At 42.3% G+C, this 23239-nt stretch overlaps 1 protein-coding gene across 1 annotated transcript in view; it reads right to left on the reverse strand.

Moving 5' to 3' along the window:
• Positions 1-22062: 22062 nt before the first annotated feature.
• Positions 22063-23239, reverse strand: part of CHST2 (carbohydrate sulfotransferase 2) — a gene marked incomplete at its 5' end in the record, with an annotated part of 1727 nt that continues 550 nt past the window's right edge. Inside the window, 1 exon segment of the mRNA XM_008064177.1 lies at positions 22063-23239. This exon segment is cut by the window's right edge and continues 12 nt beyond it. Coding sequence (XP_008062368.1) covers positions 22679-23239 — 561 coding nt within the window.

Raw genomic sequence — 23239 nt, forward strand, 5'->3', positions numbered from 1 at the left:
TTTTTAGGCCAGTAAATAGTCAATAAATATATGCTGAAACAGAGTAAATAAAAATAAATACATACACTAATTTTCTGTAACTGTTAGAACAGTAGTTATTGTCCTGATACTTCATGCACCATAAAAATTAGTTGATAATAAAGAAGTAACCGAGAAGGAAAGAATGAAAAATGGCAACACCCAACAAAGCCCCCTTGTAGTGAAGCTTAAAATTGTTTTGCTTGAGTAACCAGATCTAGCACCCAGATCTTAATTTCTAAATACCATTCTCCAATAAAAAGGAATCAGGGCTCCTTGGAGAAATGGTTGACCGCAGGACAAAGAAGGGAAAGTAGAAGATAAGCCTGGACCATCCATCTCCTGCTGCAAAAAGTAAGGCATGGTCAAAAAATGAAGGGTATGTCAAAAGGACACAAGAACCAATTGACCAAAGCTGGGACAATCTCAGCAGTAAAATAATGATAACAATTGATGATTGCCCATCGAATAAAATAAAATCCTTTAATCCACAGAGATGTAAATAATTGAATAAATAATTGAGAGAGAAGAGAAAACTATACCTTGTAGTAAAAAATTTAATGAATAAATGTAGAAAGAACAAAAATAGAAAATTATCTTTTTTTTTTTTTTTTTTTTTGAGTTGGAGTCTCACTCTGTCACCTAGACTAGAGTGCAGTGGCCGCTCCCGGCCACTGCAGCCTCGACCTGCTGGGCTCCAGCGATCCTTCTGCCTCAGCCTTCCAAATAGCCGGAATTACAGGCACGCGCTACCATGCCCGGCTGATTTTTTTATTTATTGTAGAGATGAGGTCTCGCCAAGTTGCCCAGGCGGGTCTCGAACCCACGGGCTCAGGCAAGCCACTCATCTCAGCCTCCCAAAGCGTGGGATTACAGGTTGAGCCACCGAGCCCGGCTGAAAATTATCATTTTACAGTAATAATCGTTCCAGAGAAGAATCAATGAGCACTAAAATTAGTGGGTACAAGTATGGGAAACAAGATATTTACATGGTAAAGCATCTTCCTATTAAATACTTATTAACTGCAAAGGGGAAAACAGCAACTTCACAATGGAAAAAAAATCTGTCAGACACCACCTTAACCAAGCTATCAGAATTAATATTGCCAGTTAAGGGACAAGTCAGTCTCAGGTGGCTCTCAATCTGTTGCACACAGAAGGGCACCACATCACTTCTGTGATATTCTTGACAAAAATGCATAACCTGAGTCTAATAATCATGAAATATTAGACAAATCCTAATTAAGGGAAATTCCATAAAATAACTGGCCAATACCCTTCAAAAGTGTCAAGGTCATCAAAGACAGGAATAAGCTGTCACGTATTAAAGGAAACTAAGGAGACATAACAAAGTGTGACATATTATCCTGGACTGGCTCCTGGACGAGAAAAAAAACCTTGATGGAACAATTGGAGAAATGTGAATATAATCTCTAGACTATATAATAATATTGTATCAACGTTAATTTTCTTATTTTACAGTTTTATTGTGGTTATATTAACATTTGGAGAATTTTGGTGAAAGGTATATAAGAATTATTTGTACTATTCTTGCAACTTTTTGTAAGTCTGAAGTTATTTCAAAATGAAGTGCTAAAAAAATTAAGAAAATATTTGTAGTGGTTCTGGCTGGGATTATGGTTGGAGTAGGCAAGTAGGAGGTATTATTAGAACCAGTTTTGTAATCAAATTGTGTTGTCCACCAGAGAGCTAAGAAGTCAGCCACAAATAGGGGACAGCAGCGACCTGGAGGTACAAAGGTTCAGACAAAACCTAGCCCCCGCACTAATCTGACAATCTTACCCCATACCTTGGGTCACACACTTGCTTATTTATACCCGCAGTTGCTTCAGCCTCCATCCAACTTCCAATGGCTCTCAAAGTGGAGAACAAACTTCTTAACGGAGCTTTGAACAAGTTACTTAATCTCTTCCTTCTTCATCTATAAAAAGAGGGCAAATAATAACAGTTAAATCATAGGGCTATTGTAAGGATAACCTGAAGTCATTGTAAAGTACTTTTCTGGCACAGAAAACTTGACAGATGTTGGCTATGCTAGTCATATTCATCACCATCATTATTCTTTTGCTTACAAAGTCCTATCAACAGCCTCACTGGAGGCACTCTGTCCAGCGTGGTCACCACTGTAACCCCAGCCCCTCACACAGTGCGTCCACGGAGTAGACACCCAACAAGCATGCTATTCAAATGAAGGGGAAAGATATTTGTCCCCAGATGACCTCTTGAATTATTTAAGACAGAGAACTAGCTGTTATTAACAGAGACCCAAATTACCAGTGACTTAAATAAGGCAGACGTCTATTTATCTCTCACATAACCAAATGAGTATAAGCGGTCCATGACGGCAAGGACCCAGCTCCTCTCTGCAGGATGAGGACCCAGCTCCTCTCTGGGGTGGGACCATTCCTGACCTCATCCACCTTTCAGCCAGCAGGAAACAGAAAAGGCAAGGAGAAAGGACGCGTCCCTAGGGCACAGCCAAGAGAAGGTACACAGAACTTCTGATTGGCCAGAACACAGATACAAGCCACACCCCGTTACAAGGGAGGCTGGGAAATGTAGTCTTTACTCTGGACAGGCACTTGGCTCGCTACAACTTAGTGCTCCTGTTACTACAGATGGAGCGGAGATTGCTATTCTGACCACCGACACTGCTGCCAGTGTCTCCAGCTGGGTCACTCACATTCTATATGTCAGCCCTACTGACTTCTCCCAGGTCTTAGCATTCACTGTTCCTTTTGCCCTGGCCTCAGCACCACCACTTAAGATAATTCCTAGTTCACCTTTCAGGCCCCAGGAGAGATGTTAACTTTCTCTAGGAAGCCTTCTTGAGCACCCCTTCGTCACCACCCAGTAAGGATTCACTCCTCTTTCCTACATGCAAATCCTCCTCCCTCCCTGAACTTGCTCTACAGTGGCATTTGTCACACTATCCCTGAACTGTTTATTTAGTCTGTCTCTCCTGCTCCGATGTACACTCCAAGAGAGCAGAGACTGTCTGCCTGTGTCCCTTGCACATTACAGCTCTTCAAATTTCTACTGAAGTATTACTTATGACAGTCTATATTTGAATCTTCAGGCTTCTATTGCTTAGCCCAAGGGCAGAATATTCTTGGCTTAAATATGACCACCCCACCCAGCCGCAAGGAGGTGGTTGAAAAGGTACCAGTGAAATCAGAACCACTGCTTATGAAAGGAAGGAGTTCACGCACTGTGGGCCCCACAGGACCCTGGGATTGCTTTTCCTGCTCCTGGCTTACGTTTATGCCTGGCTGAGCTGGAGAAACCCATCACAATGCCTCCCGCAAGAAAGCCAGGGACCAGGAACTACCTCTGGATTCAGGACGGCACATGCGCGCTTCCTGAGCACAGAGAGTTAGTGTGGCAACATCAGGATTCTGCCGGCTGAAGTCACAGCACAGATGGCTTATGAACATGAAAAGCCTGTTTAATGTTAAAAGCCTTTGATTTTTTTTTTTCCAGATTAATTTCTCCTTTGGTGCCCTGTGAGCTTTAGGCAAAACCGTATGAGCCAAAGAGAAAAAGTATTTCAACCAAAACACTAAATTTCCTTGCTTAATGCCATTTCCTTTAGTTCCAAATCAAAGTCTTAAAATTATGTTTGCAGATCCTGGGTTTGTTTTTGTTTATTTAAGGAAGGAGAGTGAAGGATATGGTTTTTGGTTGTTTTGCTTGCCCAAGGTTCAACAAAGGGGAAGAGAGAGAAAAACACCAAGTCAGATGGAATAATAAAGAAAAGTTATCATTTGCTAAGGATGATCTCTTAAAGGAAACCTAACCCTAAATCTAACCCTAACTGTTTTACTGGGCTTAGAATTTCTGTTTTACTCTCTTTCCCTTGCTTAAAGCTATTTCCTCACTTCCAAGGCAGAGTTTTAAACATAAGGTTTTAGATTGAGGATTTGCTCTTATTTGTTTGAGAAAGAAAGAGATCTTTCAATATTAGAACATCGAGCATTCTTTTTTTGAGTTGGAGTCTCACTCTGTGGGCCAGGCTGGAGTGCAGTGGCACGCTCCTGGCCACCGCAGCCTTGAACTGCTGGACCCAGGTAATCCTTCCACCTCAGTCTTTTTAGTAGCTGGAACTACAGACGCGCACCACCACACCCGGCTAATTTTTTTATTTAATGTAGAGATGAGGTCTCGCCAAGTTGCCCGGAACATCAAGCATTCTAAATACTAGGCACTCCCATAGTTTCATCTCATTGAATTTTCTTGTCAACTACATAAAGTCAGTTACCAAACAGGGTTCAGAGTGGTCCCCTGCCGGTGAATGACAGCGCCTTCTTATCAAAGAGCACCACTTGGAAAACAAAGCTAAAGATACAATGTTTTCTCTGAATACTCGCCTTCTTATCAAAGAGCACCACTTGGAAAACAAAGCTAAAGATACAATGTTTTCTCTGAATACTCGGAGAATTAAGGGACACCCATGAATGCTTTCATAAGGCAGTTAATAAGCCCATAGCTTGCTCTGGGTCCTTGGCCCACGCTAGTCCGTGAAGTCACCAGCTGATAACATCTAAATTAATCAACAACTCCCTGACTTCTTGTCTCTTCTTGGTTGTTCAACAGGCCAATATGACTTGGGTGTGCTTTCTGGAAGATGCATAGCCTCTGTGCTCCGTTGCTGTCTCCTTTGACTGAGAGCGCAGAACTTTTACATGAAACAGGAAGAGTTGTCACACAAACACACCAGCAATGTCTGTACCCTTATTTTTAAGTACATAATACTGTGGAAGCTGACAGGTTTGAAGTTTTTTACTTTTTCAACCTACTCTAAACATCACAGGATATCTTCATACGCCTCAAGGCGTTAGCCTTGAGCATCTACTCTCTTTTAAATGTGCATCTTTATTAACAATGGGATCAGCCTGGTGTGGTGGTTCATGTCTGTAATCCCGACACTTTGGGAGGCCAAGGCAAGAGGGTTGCTTGTGCCTAGGAGTTTGAGACCAGCCTAAGCAACATAGCAAGACCACACATCTACTAAATAAATAAATGAGCCAGGCATGGTGGCCACACCTGTAGTTTCAGCTACTTGGGAGACTGAGGCAGAAGGATCGCTTGAGCCCAGAAAGTCAGGGTTACTGAGCATGCTACTGCACTTCAGCCTGGACAACAGAGTGAGACCCCCAACTCAAATAAAATAAAATAAAATAAAATAATAGGATCACTGAGGTCCCATACTTGCACTTCTGATTAAGAAAATAAGTAAATCTTCCTAAATCATTCTATGTCAGCTGATTTAAATTGCACCAAAACAGAAATAATTGCTTTCTTTCTCTGTGCCTCCAGATAGGACATTTCTATTAAAACTGCTCATTGGATTCAAAATACAGATAATACATGTGATGATTCAAGTCAGAAATTAGATACTAATTGGGTATTTGGATTAGATAACTGAAGTATTCTTGAAAAAATATCTGAAAAAAGGCTAAGATTCTTCAGCAATTATCCACACATGAAGAGTTGTGTGATATTTTCTTCTTGGCAAATAACCAGGCCTATTCTAGGTTTTTGACTTGACAGCAGGTAATGTAGCCATGTCAGTCTAAAATGAGAATAACTACAAACTCTAATAAAGTTGAATATAAGAAGCTTGGGCTCTACACGGGAAGGACCAGCTATATCAACTCCTAGCTGTGTGACTTTGGGCAGGTTACTCCTCCTCTCTGAGCCGCGTCCGTAGACAGAAATGTGAGCATTGGCTGTCCTAGAGGATCACAGAGAGTATTAAATATATGTATAGCACAGTGACTGGAACAGGGCACACAATCGAGGTTGCAAATTATCGTCCTCTGGATGTCAAAGGAAGGAGAAGCTTTTCTATTCACTCATTGCAAATATAAAATCACTTTACAAAAGTGAACGAGCTATCATCTTAGCAAATCTAAAAGACTAGCACCCCTCCCCAAGGAAGAAGGTATTTATCAGCACTAGGTGGCCCTTAAGTAAACTGAAGCCCTGTTTAGTCCTACCTTGCACGGTTCTGCTATGTTAAAATGCTACTTGTCTAAGGACTAGTATCCAGAATCTGCAAAGAACTCAAAAAATCAGCAAGAAAAAAAAACCCACTAAAACGTGGGCAAATGGCATGAACAGACATCTCTTAAAAGATATACAAATGGCCATCAAACATATGAAAAAATATTGAGCATCATTAACCATCAGGAAAATGCAAAATAAGTGAGATGCCACCTTACCCCAATCAGAATGACCTATTTAATTAAAAAAAATCAAAAAACAATAGATGCCGGCACAGATGCTGTGAAAAGGGAATGCTTATACACTGTTGGTAGGAATGTAAATTAATATAATCTCTATGGAAATCAGTATGGAGATTTCTCAAGGAACTAAAGTAGATTTATCATGCAATCCAGCAATCCCACTACTTGATATTTACCCAAAGGAAAGGAGGACGTTACACAAAAAGACATCTACAATCACGTGTTTATAGTAGCACAATTCGCAAATACAAAGATGCGGATGCAACATTAATACCCATCAACTGGATAATGACAATGGAGTATAGATATAAATACACCATGGAATACTATTCAAACATAAAAAATAGTGAAACAGACCGGGCTCAGTGACTCAGTCTATAATCCCAGCACTTTGGGAGGCTGAGGTGAGTGGATTGCCTAAGCCCGCAGGTTCGAGACCAGCCTGGGCAACTTGGTGAGACCTCATCTCATCTCCACAATAAATAAAAAATTAGCCAGGCATGATAGCACGTGTCTGTAGTTCTGGCCACTTGGAAGACTGAGGCGGAAGGATCGTCAGCACCCAGTAGGTCGATGCTGGGGTGGCCGTGAGTGTGCCTCTGTACTCCAGCCTGGCCGACAGAGTGAGACTCCGACTCAAAAAAAACAGACAAAATAATAATAATGAAATAATGTCTTTTGCAGCAACTGGGATGGAATTGGAGAACATCATCCTAAGTAAACTAACACAGGAAGAGAAAACTAAATACCACATGTTCTCACTTAGAAGTGGGAGCCAAGCTGAGGGTCTGCAAAGGCATATAGAATGGTATAACGTGGTAACCCCAAATCTGAGGGGGCTTGTGTGTCAAATTTACCTATTCCAAAGAAGTCACCCAGAGGTCCAGCAGAGAAAGACGTTGGTTTATTAGAACTTATGGGAGGCACTGATGGCAGCAGGTCATTGAAGAACCGTGCCTCGGGGTAGTACAGCAAGCAGTTTTATAATCAAAGCAATCAAGTGATTATAACCAAAGCAACCAGCCTGGGCTATGGAATGAGACTTCAACTCGTATAAAAAAATAAATAAATGCTATTTGTCTGAGATGGTGTCCATAAAACCCACACACATGCATGTTTGTATACATATGTGTCTCTAGATAAAGAGATAATACAATGTATTATAAGACAATAACTATCTATTGCCATGCCCTGCAGAATTTTTCCCCACACTGTAAGGGCTGTCTTTAGGCTTCACAGGTGAGAGCCAGTATGACCAACTGCACAGAATACTCTTGCTCCTCCAGGTTCCCCCAAGTCTAGAATGTTCCATAATGTGTCCTGTTTAGTATGTGGTAGCTTTGTTCCCTGCCATTTACTGGAGTTGTAAACCATGTTGACTGTCAAAAATTGTATAAATGAGGGTGCTTAACCTGCCATAAAGAAACAAAGAGTAACATGTTGGATATTAAAATGCAAGTTACCACAACTACAAATATTTTCATCAGAGTGGTGAAGTAACCATCTATTTGCTACTAGGAGCTCCCTGAGGGTCTGCAAAGGCATATAGAATGGTGTAACATGGTAACCCCAAATCTGAGGGGGCTTGTGTGTCAAGTTTACCTATTCCAAAGAAATCACCCAGAGGTCCAGCAGAGAAAGGCGTTAGTTTATTAGAACTCATGGTAGGGGAGGAGAATCCTAACACGACTGTAACTCAAAGAAGTGACCCACACTCTGTAGACTGTGGGCTAGAAGAAATGATTGCCAAAGGCCTGAAGTTATTTCAGGTGGTTGGAAAGCTTGGAAGGACAACTGCCAATAGCAATGCCAGGACCACACCCCTACAGGGACAAGGCTGAGTCTAAAAGCTCTCCCACTTGGAGAGCAAACCACAGCTACAAAGGATATGAGTGTGTTCCTCTCCAGCCCCCAACTTAAAGTTTCCTACATTCATTTTTTTTTTCCATTCTCAGAACTCTTTCTTTTTTTTAATATAATTTTTTATTTTAAAGATGCAAGTACCCTTGCTGAGGAGGTGTACCCCCTCCTCCCTGGCAGTTTCCCACTACTGCCAATCCTTTTCTTATGGTATTACAATAGTTGTTCAAAGCTTATGAGTGAAAACATGTGATACTCGGTTCTTTGTTTCTGTGATAGATCACTCAGTATTATAGTCTCTAAGTTCATCCAAGTTGCTGAGAAGTTCATAATTTTGTCCTTCTTTATGGCTGCATAATATTCCATCATGTATATGCACCACATTTTTTTATCTAGTCCTCTTTTGATGGGCAGCATGGGTGGTTCCATGCTTTTCCTATTGTGAATAATGCTGCATGCAATAAACATGCACATCCTGGTATCTTTTTCATAGAGTGATTTGAGTTCCTCCAGGTATATTCCCAGTAGGGGGATTGCAGGGTCACATGGGAGGTCGATTTTTAGATCTTTTAAGCAATTTTTTCTTTGTCGGAGTCTCACTCTGTCTCCCAGGCACAATTACCACTCACCACAGGCTTGACCTCCTGGGATCAGGCAATCCTTCCACCTCAGGCTCCTGAGAAGCTGGGACTAGAGGGGCATGCAACCACACCTGGCTAATTTTTTATTTTTTTGTAAAGATGAAGTTTCTCTATGTTGCCCAGGCTGGTCTCAAACTTCTGGCCTCAAGCAATCTTCCTGCCTTAACCTCTCAAAGTGCTAGGATTACAGACATGAGTCAGCAAATTCTTAAGTTTACATGAAAGAAATGACTCATTCTTTCTGTCCTGTATTATTTAAAAGTTGTACAAATCATTTATGTCAATATGCATATGCATAGAATATGCATATATGATATTTGGATGAGACCTTGTCTTTAAAAATTCACTCAAAATTTGTGTGTTATGGTTGGGTGTAAAACTGCAAGTGTAGAAATATATTCTCACTAAAGGAGGTGAGTGGAAATCAGGAGGAAAAAAAGAACAAGATCTGCATTGTCATTTTAACATAAATGTTAGGGGGTCTGACAAATCAAACTTTCTCATCATCTGAATACAAACTCATAAATGAGAATATTCATCATTTTTCTGTTATGTATACAATGCTATTTGCCTTTAGCCCTTCTAATAACACATACTCTAAAAATCAAATTCTGGAGTCAGCCACATGGCTAAAATGCTGCAGGATGGAAGCCCAGAATTCATTTGAACATGTATTATTCCCTAGACTGTGACAGAATTCAGGTTTCACTTAGCCTTCTCAGGCTCCCAAAACCAAGAGTAATCTAGAGGGTTGTTAACATATTCATAAGTAAACAAGCGCTCGGTCCTTTGGCAGGTTGCCAGTACACGGTGCCAGGAAGGGATCCAGGCAACCATGGTGAAGCCTTGGGGGTCTTTCACCTCCCTCACTCTGTGGGACCTGACCAGCTGCAGATGCCACACCTGGCTTTCTGAGCGTGTTTCTCTACACATTTATGGAGGCCTGTGGGCAAGATACCTACTGATAGAGTCTTGAAATGCAGCCAGAATGACTGAACAAGGTGGTGCTTCTTGGGTTGGCACCATTGTGCCAGGCTAGATGTTTGCAAAATGAAATTGATGATTGGTCTGTAGAGCAGTTCTTCCCAAAAGCACAGGAGTCATTTGAGAATCTTATTCAAATGCAGATTCTGATCTGGCAGTCTAGGGAGGGCAGATTCTGCTGGTCCGGGGACCCCACTTTGAGTAGCAATGCTGTAAAGTGAGACCATTCCATTCGCAATTAAATAAACATGGTTTGGAGGCGCCCCAGGTGCCAGGCACTGCACCTTCCACTGGAGGCCCACAGATGCTAAGGGCCCTGCCTTGGAGGAGCTGGTTGTGTAATAGCAACACAGCTCACAACACCCAAGGTAAATTTTGCACTTGTTGAGAGTCTTTGCATTAGAGAGAAGAAAAAGTCCAATCCAAGGTGACTTTTTTCACGCAAAAGAGAATGTATCTGGCTTCTGTAATCGCAAAGCCAAGGGTAAGGTTGACTTCACTCCACTTTGAAGTAGGGCTGAAATGACTTCACCAGAACCTAGTTTCCTTTTCTCCATCAGTTCTTGATTTCTCTCTTTACATCTGTTGGCTCTGCTACGTGTAGTTGGGCTGTCTTCTCCTGGAGGCAACATGGATACCAGTTCTTAGGTCCCTTCTTCTTTAAGAATGCCAGCCTACCCTAGAAATCTCAGCAAAAATCTCAAGATATCTGATGGGCTCTAACTGAGTCATGTGCTCAGTCCTTAGCCAATCACTGTAATCCTGGGAAAGTCAGCCGTCCTGTACGGCAAACCCTAGAGTTCTGGGTGACGTTTGCTGCAGCAGAACCATGAACACCCAGGGAGCAGGAGATGTGGATTCCCAAAAGAAAATTAATGATTGGATGCTGGGCAGCTAAAAGCCCAGAGTGTTTTAGAAGCATGTGAGGGGACAGTGAGGGCATATAGAAAGACATCAATAGCTGATAAATACTATTAACAAGAGAGAGAAGAAGAGGAGGAAGGAGGATGGGGAGGAAGAATAAGAAAGAGAGAGAAAATGAGAGAGAGAGAGAGAGCGGTAGAGAGAGAAGGTGAGAAAGAGAGAGATCCCAGCCACAGGGCAAAGTGCACACACTGCCCAATCTGGAAAGTGATACTGATTGGTTTCTTGGGGGCTTTTAAAACAATACTCCTCCACCCCCACCTCTGTCATGGTGTGAATCAGTCACTCCAGAAATATTTCATTCACTACTTTCTGTGCAGAAGATAAGAGGTGAAAACTATGGTTTAATTGCTCCCAAGGAGATTAGAGTTAAGTTGAAATATAGACCAGAGTGACATGCATCAAATGATTTGAAGCCAATACAAAAGACTGTGCAGCTGAGTGCTAATTTGTGTTCAGATAAAGGAGACATTGGTAGAAGCTTCCACAGGCATTGAACAAACAGATGCAATAATGAGCTGGTTTGTGCATTGGGACAAGAAGAGACCAAACAAGGTTGTAGGAGAGGACAGTGCTATCTTCAGCAAAAAGGACAACGGCAAGATTTGAGTGTCTGGATCAGTGACGTCCTCTCTCCATGGCCCTTTCCACTGTTATCTATTACCTCAGTGTTCATTTTAGGGACCCATTTGACACCTGGCCTTTCGGGTCCTTATCATCTTCACTTCCAATCCAACATAGCTACCCTAGTTCTTGACCAGAAACAACTTCATCACCCAGGAAATAATGTAGGTTTCAAGAATTCCTGACCACTACATCCTGCATTCTATTCTGCCAGATCTCGATTTCTCCCTCCCCCCCCCAAATCTTTTCTCTCATAGAGAGTTCCGGTCCAGTATATCTCCTAATATTTCCTACCATTGCCCATCATCCAGCGATCCATCTTCTCCACACCTAAACAAAAGCGGCAGGATGTACTATACAAAAACTAGGCAACCTTTAAATTCATTATAGCCACAAATGTCCAAAATAGATAGCAATGATGATGATGATGACAGCATTGGTGATATCATTTGTTAACATTTATTGAGTATCATTATGAGACAGCCTTATTCTCAGTTGTCTGAGTCAGCATGTAATTTTCTTTGGCTTAATTTAGCTCAGTATTTCTCAAGGGAACCACCACTGGCATTTGGAGCAGGACAATTCTTCATTATGTGGAATTGTCCTGAGCATGGCAGAGCATTCAGCATTACTGCTCACAGCCCACTCAATGCCAGTACCATTCTCCAGTCATGGAGGAAAACTTTTTTCCCCAAAGGCTGTCCCCTAATCTTCCCCCCAACCAGATTGTAGGGACAGTCCCACATCCAGTTGAGAATCGCTAGGTAAGTGAAAAGAGTACTAAATTAGATGTCAAAACTGACATGTATTATATTTTGAGACCTTGAACAAGTCACTTATCTTCTCTGAGTCTCAATTTCTTCTATAAAAGAAGAATCATAATCCTACTTCTGCCTGGTGGTTACAAGTTTCAAAAGATTTAATACATTACTAATGAAAATATTTACTCTATCCATTAGGATTGTATTTGCCTGTAACAGAAAATTGACAGTAACAGCTCAAACAAGTAGGTGTTCACTGTTCCCACATCATAGGTATTCTGGAGACCAGTGGTCCACACTGATGCAGTGGCTTCATGATGTCATGACCAATATCCCTTGGCTCCTTTGTCTTTCTGCAAGAGCATTTACCATCATGGCTGCCCTCAGTCACAGGAGAGAGGCCCCACTTCTGTACTCAATCTGTAGACAAGCCAGAAAAAAAAATAAAAAGGATCAAAGATGCAAGAAAAAGCTCCATCTATATCAGAAATATAAAACTTTCCCAGATATCCCCCAGCAGACGCCCATTTACATCTCACTGGCTATCACATGATCATTCCTACCTACAAGGGAGACTGGGAAATATATTTTTAGCTGAGCATATTGCCTCCCTGAACAAAGTTAAGGTTCTGTGAATAAGAAAAAAGGAGGGAACGGATAGCGGGTAGAAAATCAGCAATACCTGCCATACTTGGTCAACTACAAAGCATTATGAAGGTGTGAGGCAGCACGATTATTAAAACCTGAAGAAAACTACATCATGAAATACAGTATCTATATGGATTTCACTACATAACTTCCATCTGGCGTCCCATTTATCTGCATTACTTAAGACTAAGTAAGTGAATGGTCTTATTTATATCCAACAAGCACGGTGGCCCAATTAACAAGGGAAGCACATCTCTGCCCACATTTTAACATAGCAACGCAGAGTGAACAACCTTGTGTGAAGTGGACTCTAAAGAAAATAGCTCCCCCCATCATTCAAGGTAACAGAAGAATAATAATTCAACGTATAAATGAATATAAAAGACGTGTTGGTTTAAGACCGCCTGGCATCCATTTCCCTTACTTTGAATAATTGCAGCCCAATTTTCTTGTGGGAAATGACTTCTCCACATTGTGTGCAGACTGGTGGGACTGTCAGTCAACGGGGCCTGCTCAGGTGCCAAGGAACAAACTCTTGACCCAACCTCAGGCCATCTGACTCTCTCTTCTTGGTCTTTGAATTTTGAATGTAAAGGCAAAGAAGGAGGTCGAGCAAGGAAGGGAAAGAAAGAGAGAAGAAAGGAGGGAAGAAAGGAAGGGAGGGAGGGAGGAAGGAGGGAAGGAAGGAAGGAAGGAAACCAGAGTATCTGGGCCTGGTTCTTCAGCTGTTATTTGACTCTGTGGGTTCTTCTATCTTTTCCAATTAGTTTCCTGATTTACTCAATCTAATTGAGCCTGTTTTGCACCCCAGAACCTAGACGGATGCTCTTAGACCACACCCAATTCAGCTGTCTGCTTTAGCTTCAACCCAGTCTCCGACTAAAGCTTGACCAGAATCCCAAAGGACATATCTCCTCTGATCTCCAGTCTATAAAGACATTAATAAATACTGGAATGGCCAAAAGACTGGAAGGAACCAAGGAAATAAAGTCTCAAGGTGAGAGCAAGTCAGAGAGCCCACTATTGGGAATCAGAGGCTGTAATTTCTAGTTTGCGCTTTTTCTCTAACTAGGAGTGGGACTCTGAGTACGTCTCTCAGCCTTTCTGCACCTCAGTGTCCACACTCATGGATGACTAAGCTGACTCTATCATGACAGCTTTCATAGCAGGCCAATGTTTTCTAACACTGCTACAGCCCCACCTGCCTAATGAGTTCCTACCTGTGTAATCTTTAGAATTATAAGCCACACATCAGCCTCCTGGACATCCCCTGCTTCTTGCTGAGACCACCTTGTCCTTTAAAATTTAATAATTTTATTAAATAATTTGAGACCCGCCTGGGCAACTTGGTGAGACCTCATCTCTACAATAAATCAAAAATTAGCCGTGCGTGGTTGCGTGCGCCTGTAGTTCCAGCTACTTGGAAGGCTGAGGCAGAAGGATCGCCGGAGCCCAGCAGGTCGAGGCTGAGGTGGCCGGGAGCGGCCACTGCACTCCAGTCTGGGTGACAGAGTGAGACTCCAACTCAAAAAAGTAATAATCATAAAATAAAATAAAATTTAAATAATTTTAAATTAGAGTCTTTATCTCACAGTTGGGGACAAACTTCTCTCCCTCTCAAACACCTCCTGAGATAAACCAAGTCTTCCCTGGGGCAACTCTAGCTCCAGAGTCCCTGCTTCCAGTGAGGTTGCAATGGCCTCCACATTTCACCTCTTATAGGAACTGGCATGTTTTTGCCCCATTTCATCCTGGTTGGCACCACCCTGATCCCTTCAACCACCCACTCAAGGCAAGGTATGTGGAAGCCTTTACTGGAGGTTTGGGGCAACCAAGGTGGGTACACGACAGCCCAGCAGGGCAACAACAACTCCGTGCTGGGCCCTCAGTTTTTCTGGTCACTGACCATTCTCTTCTCTTCTGGAGAGCATCACTCTATCTCCCCTCTTAGGCTCCAGCATCCCGTTCGTGTTGTTTGTCCCCTGTTACTCCTCCTTTTACTTCTTCCTTACTCTTTCCAAACTCTTTCTCCCAACTCCCAAGTTTCCTATTTGGGTTATTTACAGAAATGCTTTCTACCACTAAAACAGCCTATTACAGTGTTTGTGCTAAACAAAAGTTATACTAAGAGGAATGTTGACCAAAGGCACTTAAACTAACAATTACCTTTTTTTTTTTCTGCTGCTGCTGCTGCACAAAAAAACACATCTCTAAAGATACTGATAACACCTGTTCCCTAGCTAAAGGCATAATGCAGCAGGCATTCAGGATGCATTTCTCAGAAAGCATTTGGCTGGGACAAAAAGGGTTTGCTATTTTGTTAGTATCCCTTAAATGGAAACAGTGTGGTCTCTGATGTACCAGGCAAAAAGAAAGAATCTGAGGACAGGCATGGTGGCTCACACCTGTAATCCCAGCCCTTTGAGAGGCCAAAGCAAGAGGATCACTAGAGCCCAGGAGTTTGAGACCAGCCTGCGCAACACAGCGAGTCCCCGTCTCCATAAAAAATAAAAAAAAGAATTTTAAAAAAAGAAAGAAAAAGACTTTGACATTCATTAGCTGTGTGGCCTTAGGAAAATCACCCATCTAAACCTAGACTATCTTCTGTAAAGTGAGGGCCATAATAATACCTACTCTTTAGAATTATTAGGAAAATCAAATGAAATCAGACTTACAAAGTTCTTTGCACAGTGACCAGCATACCATCATTCTTGCTATTTAGGGCATTTGAAAGTGAAATGAACATGGTGATAGAGAGTTATAAAGAGCACAGCACATGAAGAAGTCACTTGGGAAATGTGAAAATATAAATGAAAAACTATGTGCCGCAAAGACTTAACCTAAATAATGTGAACTCAGAACTCACATCCCTGGGAGAATACTGGTCTCATCAGCAAGGACTGGTTAAATAAGAAGGCCAAAAACTGTAGATATGAATGTCATTATCTCAGAAAGAAGAAATGCTTTCATTTCTATTTTTCTTTTAAAAAGGAATAATGTAATACCATTCTTCATGCAAAGATACTGAGCACCAATATGAGAACATGAAATATTTTACTTCCTCCCAGGAGCTAGTTCAGTCATACAGAGACTGAGAGTTTGCCAGAGTAACTGGGACATCTGAAAATGGAAATGTAATATTTAGACCTCTACATTGTTTCTTGAAAATATTTCAGTCCCTGAAATGGTTAAAAGATAATCTTGCTGGTGGTGACCTCTGCATGCCAAAAACAAATACAGCCTCAGCCTATGGCACAGAACTATATTTTCCCAGTGGGACCTTTAAAAATGAATCACCTTTGTTTGAATATAATTCGGTTGTTGCCTTTCATCTGGGGGCTCCAATTTGTTTGTTTCAAAAATTGATATGGAAATATCCCATTTGAGGCCTTCCACAGGTATTGTCTGGTGTTCCTTTTTTAATCTACATTGGATTGCCTGGCCTTTTCAGCTCCTGTTTGCCACACCAATGAAGTACAGAACATTGCAGAATGTAGCAAGTAGAATGTCCAAAACCTCTTTGACAAAGCATCTGTCCCTCAATCCCTTCTGCTCTGGCTGCTTGGACTACATCTTTCATTTAGCATTTACTTATTAAAGACCTAAATATATTGGAGCGATGCATACACAAACAAAAAAGACCCAGTCATTTCCCTCCTGAAAGAAAAATCTAGCCTAAGAGGGGAAATAGGCCTATACACAAATACTTCCAGTCTGCAGTTACATACACTGAAAGATCTATATATGAGGCAGTAAGGGGAAATAGAGGACAGAAAGACATCTTGGCAGGGCTGGTAAATAAAAGCTTCAAAAGGCCCAGGAACTTCAATCCTGGGTAAGAATTCACAAAGTAGAGAAGAAATAGCTGAAGAATTGTTACTCAGAGGAAAATGGGACATAACAAACCCATAATAAAAAATAATCTTAGCTGACCGTACTTAACATAATGAAGAGGTATACCAGTTGACTCAGCACGTCTTGTACTCCTTGAGGTTATCATGACTTGACCTTCTACTTTTCCACTCATGGACTTTCTGCCTCTATTACCTGCTAAACAAATAGCTCCCACTAAAGTTCCAGAAAGAAGAGAACATTGTCATTAGCAGAACTTGCCAGCATCCACATGACGGAGGACAAGGACACCATGTTCTCCATCCTCATGCAAGACATCTGACCTGTTCTTGTGAGAAGGATCCCAGGAACAGCATATGCTCTCTCAGTCCTGAGCGGTTTCAGTCCTGGATGTTCTCAAGCCCAAATAATGATTGAGAGGGCATTGTCAATCTCTTGCTGCAATCACCAAGGATTCTTCGTCATGTGTGCACTTACCTCTTTAGAATTCCATCACGCCAAGTCACTTCCTTGTCTTTGCTTTTGTTACAGTTACACAATAACATGTGTTAGGATATCTGTGCTGTCAGTTACACACAGTAACTCATACCTTTGCACCCATTTTCCAAGAATGTGTAAGATGCCATTATTTGCTCTCCCCTGTAACTAGACACTTCATTCCCTGCATCTGGAGAAGGACCAGTTTCAGGGATATACAACCTGCACAGTGACACAAGGGCCCATACTCAGAAAGGCTCCACACTTGGTTTAATCCTCTGCTGTTGCCATCTTGAAAGGCTTAATAATTCTGTTAATAAGGGGCATCCGTTTTCACTTTGCACTGAGCCCTACAAATTATGTAGTGGGTCCCATCAAGAAGTTGAACTGCTTCAAGGGGGATTTCTATCAAGCCCTGCTAGACACCCGCGATGGGAGCCATTACAGAGTGGTTCTGAGTATAGCTTTTGGTCACAGTGATCATTTTCACTGCCACTCACTTGGCAGGGTGACTGTCACAAACTCAAAAGTTCAAGCAGTCCCAAAATACTTTTGATGTTTGATTACAGATAACTGATTCCACCCAAAGGTAAGCTTTGTCCTTGACTACTCTTGATCATCCAGTTTCTACCTGCAAAGACAGGCTGCTGCTCCTTCAAAGATCCTTCAAGTTTACAAACAATACCACCCCCAAGCACCGCTTCATAAAGTTTCCCATTCTATAAACATAATGTGTTATGCAGAATTTAACATTTCTCTAGCATAATTTGATGAAGGGTGTGCAGAGTTGCATCAGATGTAATAAAAGTCAAGCCCTGTAATTTCAATTACTAAACACTTGTACCAAAGCCTGTACCTGAGCAGCTCAGTGGCTCATACTTGAACTGCAAGAGTAGTGGCTGAATGTCCAGAAAGGAGGGAAAGTATTTGACCAAATTGCTTTCTTAGCTGTGACAGAATTGAAAGGACTCTCCTTAAGATTAGTGACAAAAGGGGTCTGTAAACTATGCGTTTACCTTGGGACATCCCGTCACACACCTTAAGTCGTGCCTCGAATTGCGACAGTCATTTTCTACCTATCCACATCGGCTCCTGACACAGAACTGTCACGGGTTCTGATATAATAATTGGTCATTCACTCTCCAGAAGTCCGAGATCTGAAGTGTGCCTCACCAAATACCTGCTAGCTGGTGTTAAAACATTCTCATGTCCAGACTTCTTTAAGACAATGCAGAAACTCAAGAGTGTGTGTGTGTGTGTGTGTGTGTGTGTGTGTGTGTGTGTGTGTGTGTGTCATGTGCAGGGAAGAAAGAAAGTTGGGGAAAGATGGTAAAGTGACAACTCATCCCTTTTTCCCATGACTATACAATGAGACACAGCATCTATAGAGTCTGGGTTTCAAACATAATCTTGAATTCACTGTGCTCAAGACCCAGGGAATATCAATCAAACAGCCTCCCCCAAATTCACACTAATTTCAAACCAATAGCATAATCCAGCTGCCACTGCACTGTGCGCAACAGAAATCCTGGACAGAACTGGCTGTGGCCAGGCAGGGAATCATGGGAACAGGCAGCCATTGTCTCATTCAGCATCCACAATGGGACAAACTTCCTGAAAATGACTATTCCTATGCCTGCGTAAAATCTACATCATGGTCTTCAGACTGCACACTCACAGCTCTCAGAACAATGTGTCACATGGCTTCTGCAAAAATGAACAACCTGGACAGCATTCGCTCTGCAGGTATGTTATGCCCTTATGTTGCTAACACAATTGGGGAAAACAACAGAAATCAAATTCCTTGTTTTGAAATGTTACCTCTCCACATTCAGAAATTCTGCATTTTTGTTTCTAATGTATCTATAGGAAGTACTGGTCTATACACAGTTACCTTGGAAATCTTGAAGTTATTCTATTGCCCACTCCCACATCTAAAAAGAGCTTAATCTTTTAAAAGAATGAAATCATGTCCTTTGCAACAACATGGATGGAGCTGAAGATCATTATCCCAAGTGAACTGACTCAGACACAGAACACTAAACACCACATGTTCTCGCTCATACACAGGAAGTAAATGGTCAGAAAGATGGAAATAATAGACACTGAGGATACCAATCAGGGGGGAAGGGAGGAAGGGGGACCAAGCTTCAGAAATTACCTATGGGGTACAATAATCACTATCAGGTGAATGGGTCACCTGAGACCCAATCCCCACCACTACACAATATGTCCGTGTAACAAATATGCCTGTGTGCCCCTTGAATCTAAAACAGAAATAGAAAAATAAATAGAGCCTATGGCTTACTTCCTTCAGCAGACTTCAGCTGAATAGGCTGGCATTTGTTCCACATAGGTAACTCATTCTTCCACTCTTTCCCTTCCAAGTCATTTTCAAAATTGGATAGTTATGTATTTCATTCACTTGTTTAATAAATATTTATAATGCATCCACAATGTGGTACATGCAGAAAGGTACAGATTTTCCCTGGTCCCTGCCTGCTAGGTACCCACAGGTCAGTCTGAATGAGGCCTTTGAGTAGCTCTGAGCTCCCTGAAACTTAAGACCCCAGCCTGTGCCTCCGCCTTGTTCCAAACTCAAATCTGTTGACTAAATGCACTGGGTAAACTTTGTCTTATAAATAGGGCTTTCTAATTAACAAAGACATTCCAAAGCCAAAGGGGTAAGTCAAGCGTGCTATCAGTTGAGCAGAATTTGAAAATAAAAATCACTCTGACAACCTGCTCTGAAGAATATTTCCTCTAGCTGATGGACATGCTGCCAGGTGGGAAAATGTGAAAGGATCTCTTTCATATTTGCTGCCTCGGAAATGGTCACAGGCTCTGTTGTAATTTGTCATGGCCCAGGTCTGCTTGCAATAGGGGCTGACAGAAGCTTGTTAACGCCGAAAAGCCTTCTCTCCTCAAACCTTCAGAAGCTGAATGTCACTGATACGGCTATCTCAGCCTTTAGTGGGAACAACCTGTCTCACTTTCCTAGAAGGCAGCAAGGTACGAATCTCCAAGAGCAACAATTCACCTTTTCAAATTACAGAGCCCAGGAGTGGCAGAGTGGAGAAAATGCAGCTGCTACAAAACAAGGGAATTACGGGCAGAAACGCTGTTCAAACAGAGCAAGGGGAAGCTCTGTTGGTGCTTAGCTTAAAATTTCATCTGAGCAGAGGCCATGAATGCTCTGCAGGCTGCCAAAGCGCTATGCAGCATCTAATATTTTTGTTAAATACAAGATCCAAGAACATCATAATTCTACTTTAATACAATTCAAGTCCTTAGATACACTGTGAGAATGAATTCAAAGGCTTAAAAATCCTTCACTCAACAACTAGGCATGAATTTTACTGATTGATCAGAGGTGATTCTTGTGCCCCACAAAATTTGTTTTTAAATGATTACTTTATCCAGAGTGGTTGCTTTTTAATGATGCTATCTTAATTTGCTATTAAACCTGTTTCATCTATAGTCATCCAACATTGTTTATCTTGTTCATTTAATTTTAAAGTATTCTTAATTTAAGGCTATTACAAATGTTTGATGGCTGTGGAAGAGAATTCAGAATAGGCGCGCCACAAAAATATCACAGAAAACATGGTCAATGTATTATAGCTATAATCTGGCTTAATAAACACAATACTATAAACTGTTTTAGTAAATTAAGAAATAACCATTCTAGAATGTGTTATAAATTCCATTTCTAAATATACCTTTTTTTAAAAAAAACCCTATGTTTCTTTATTTTGGAATTCTTACCAGTGTAGATTTCACATTGCAATGGTAATTATGCTTAATAATCCTGTGTTCAAATATTTCCCATATAGTTTTTAATCATCTTTTCCCTAAAATAAAATTCTGAGCCTTTAACCTATACCTGTTGGTTTTCAGAGATCTCATTTAAAAAATTACAGTCAAATAAAGTCATAATGATACTGAACACACACTGTATTGAGCGTAATATACAACTGCACCGTCTCTTGTTCCTACTTTGACTTCATACATTCTTATCATAGTATAACATTCTGCAGAATGCCTCAGCACAAAACAGGTACAGGACACAGCAACACCATGACCACTACAGAAAAGTTTGACGGTTTTCTCCCTGGAAAATACCAAATCTCAAAATCCTACACACTAGCTCATTTTCATTTTCTCTTCACCATAAGTCATTTTCATATCTAAAAGGAGCTCTTGGCTGAAGCCTTCTACTCTCTGCAGCATGTTACTTTCTTTGCAAATTCACTTTTAGGAAACATGATAAAGAAAACCAACATATCCCACGGGTATCCCAAGTAAATCATTATAAATTTGCATTCTCTTTTGCACTAATTTGGATGGAAAGCAAGTAAGAAGAGGAAAAGCCCTTTTCTCGGATAAAACTTCGCTCCTTTCATACGCCTCCATATACTGTGTTAAAGGCAGGGGGAAAAAACCACTCCAAACACAGATACTGCTGTCACTTCGCTCACCAAAGAAGCTGCTACCATCGCCAACAATATGCTCACAACTAATTTTTGAGGCTTCTGTTCTCATCATTACAACTTTTTTAAATTACGTACTTCTAAAAATACACCTATTTTTCTGAACCAACCTCAGGACCAAAACACAGGTCTCTGCTTCCAGGTTCCCCAAGTTAACTCAATAGTAATCAAAACCAAATGCCTTCAAATCCTCAAGGGGTTGCTTCTTCCTTTCTGTACTCAAAAGAGTTGAACAAGAAAGCAGTGTGTGCTTTTTCTTCCACTCCCAGCTCGGTTTTTGCCTTTAGAATTTGAAGATTTGTTCCCATCCCTGGGCACCTGACAGGCTGTGATTTACACGTGAGAAAACAACTCCCAGGTTATTACTCAGGAGGCAGAAGCTGCTCCCACTGGGGTTAGCCGTCTTCCAGGAAAGATCGGGAAATGGAGGGTGGGGGAGGGGAAGCAGCGACTCTCTGAAGCTTACAAGTTACACAGGGAAGGAAGTCCAAAGGAACGGAGGCAAATATAAAAAAGAATATTATTTATTATCTTCTTTATTAATACTCACACGGAACCTTCGCTTTTTACAGAAAAGTCTACTTCAGAAAAACGCCTCCTCGGTTTATCACGCCCAATGGGGCTTTCTGTTCCCGGACCACTTCCCCTTTCTCCACCCCCACCCCCACATCCAAATGACTCTTACATGTTCACAGATACCACGAGAATTTTGTAAACAAGATTTGGGCTACTGGAACGTGATTTCATGAACATCATCCCGCTTCCAAAATGGAAGGCGGGTGGGGGGCGGGAGCGGGGCGGTGGGGGGGGGACAGGGCGGGAATGGGAAAAAGGGGACTGGGAGGAAAGGCGAGGAGGGGAGGAGGGGCACCTGGTCAGAACTTTCAAGTCTTGCCTGTTCAGAGAGGGGCGTGTATGTGTGTGTGTGTGTGTGTCGTGGCTGTTCCTTGAAATGCACTGACTCAAAACGTTGACAGCGAGTGCCTGCGTGGTTATTTATATTATGCATCTATAATAGAATATGTGGGCTTCCTCAGTTCGGGGCTGGACTGTGTTGGTTTCAACACACTACAATCCTCTTGGTGGGCATCTCCACGGGGCCTCGGGTCTCCGCGGAACCCCTCTCAGAGCCGGGGCTTCCGAAGCAGGGTCTTGCTGAGGTCTTTGACCTCCTCGGGGCTGCTGACCCGCTCGTAGCCCAGCACCGCCATGGGCTGGGAGCAAAACTCCTCCACCTGTTTGATCTGCTGGAAGGTGAGGGCGGTCCGCCAGGCGTTGGCGGCCTGCGTGGCGTTGCGAGCGGACACCACGAAAGGCTTGGAGGAGGAGCCCGAGCCACTGGTCATGTTCAGGGCAAACTGCTCCATCTCGGGGCTCACCAACAGTCCCACGAAATCGTACACCCTCCGGAGCGTCTTCACGGGGTCTCCCACCAGGTCCTCGTACCGCACCACCAGGTAGTGGCCCTGCAGCCAGTCCGGGGGCTGCAGGGCCGTCTGCAGCGTCTTGGCCATGCTGTTGCAGATGACCTCCATGGCGCCCAGCGCGTGGTAGTCCGCCGGGCCGCCCACCCCCTCCTTCTTGGCGCCCAGCTTGTGGCCCGCAGCCTCCAGGAAGGGCATGCGGTGGGCGCGCGGGTCCCGGCTGCGCACCACCTGCAGGCTCTCGCGGATGAGCCCGTGGCG

Source organism: Carlito syrichta, unplaced genomic scaffold, assembly GCF_000164805.1.
Source record: "Carlito syrichta isolate Samal-C Ts95f unplaced genomic scaffold, Tarsius_syrichta-2.0.1 Scaffold100616, whole genome shotgun sequence".
Lineage (NCBI taxonomy): Eukaryota > Metazoa > Chordata > Mammalia > Primates > Tarsiidae > Carlito > Carlito syrichta.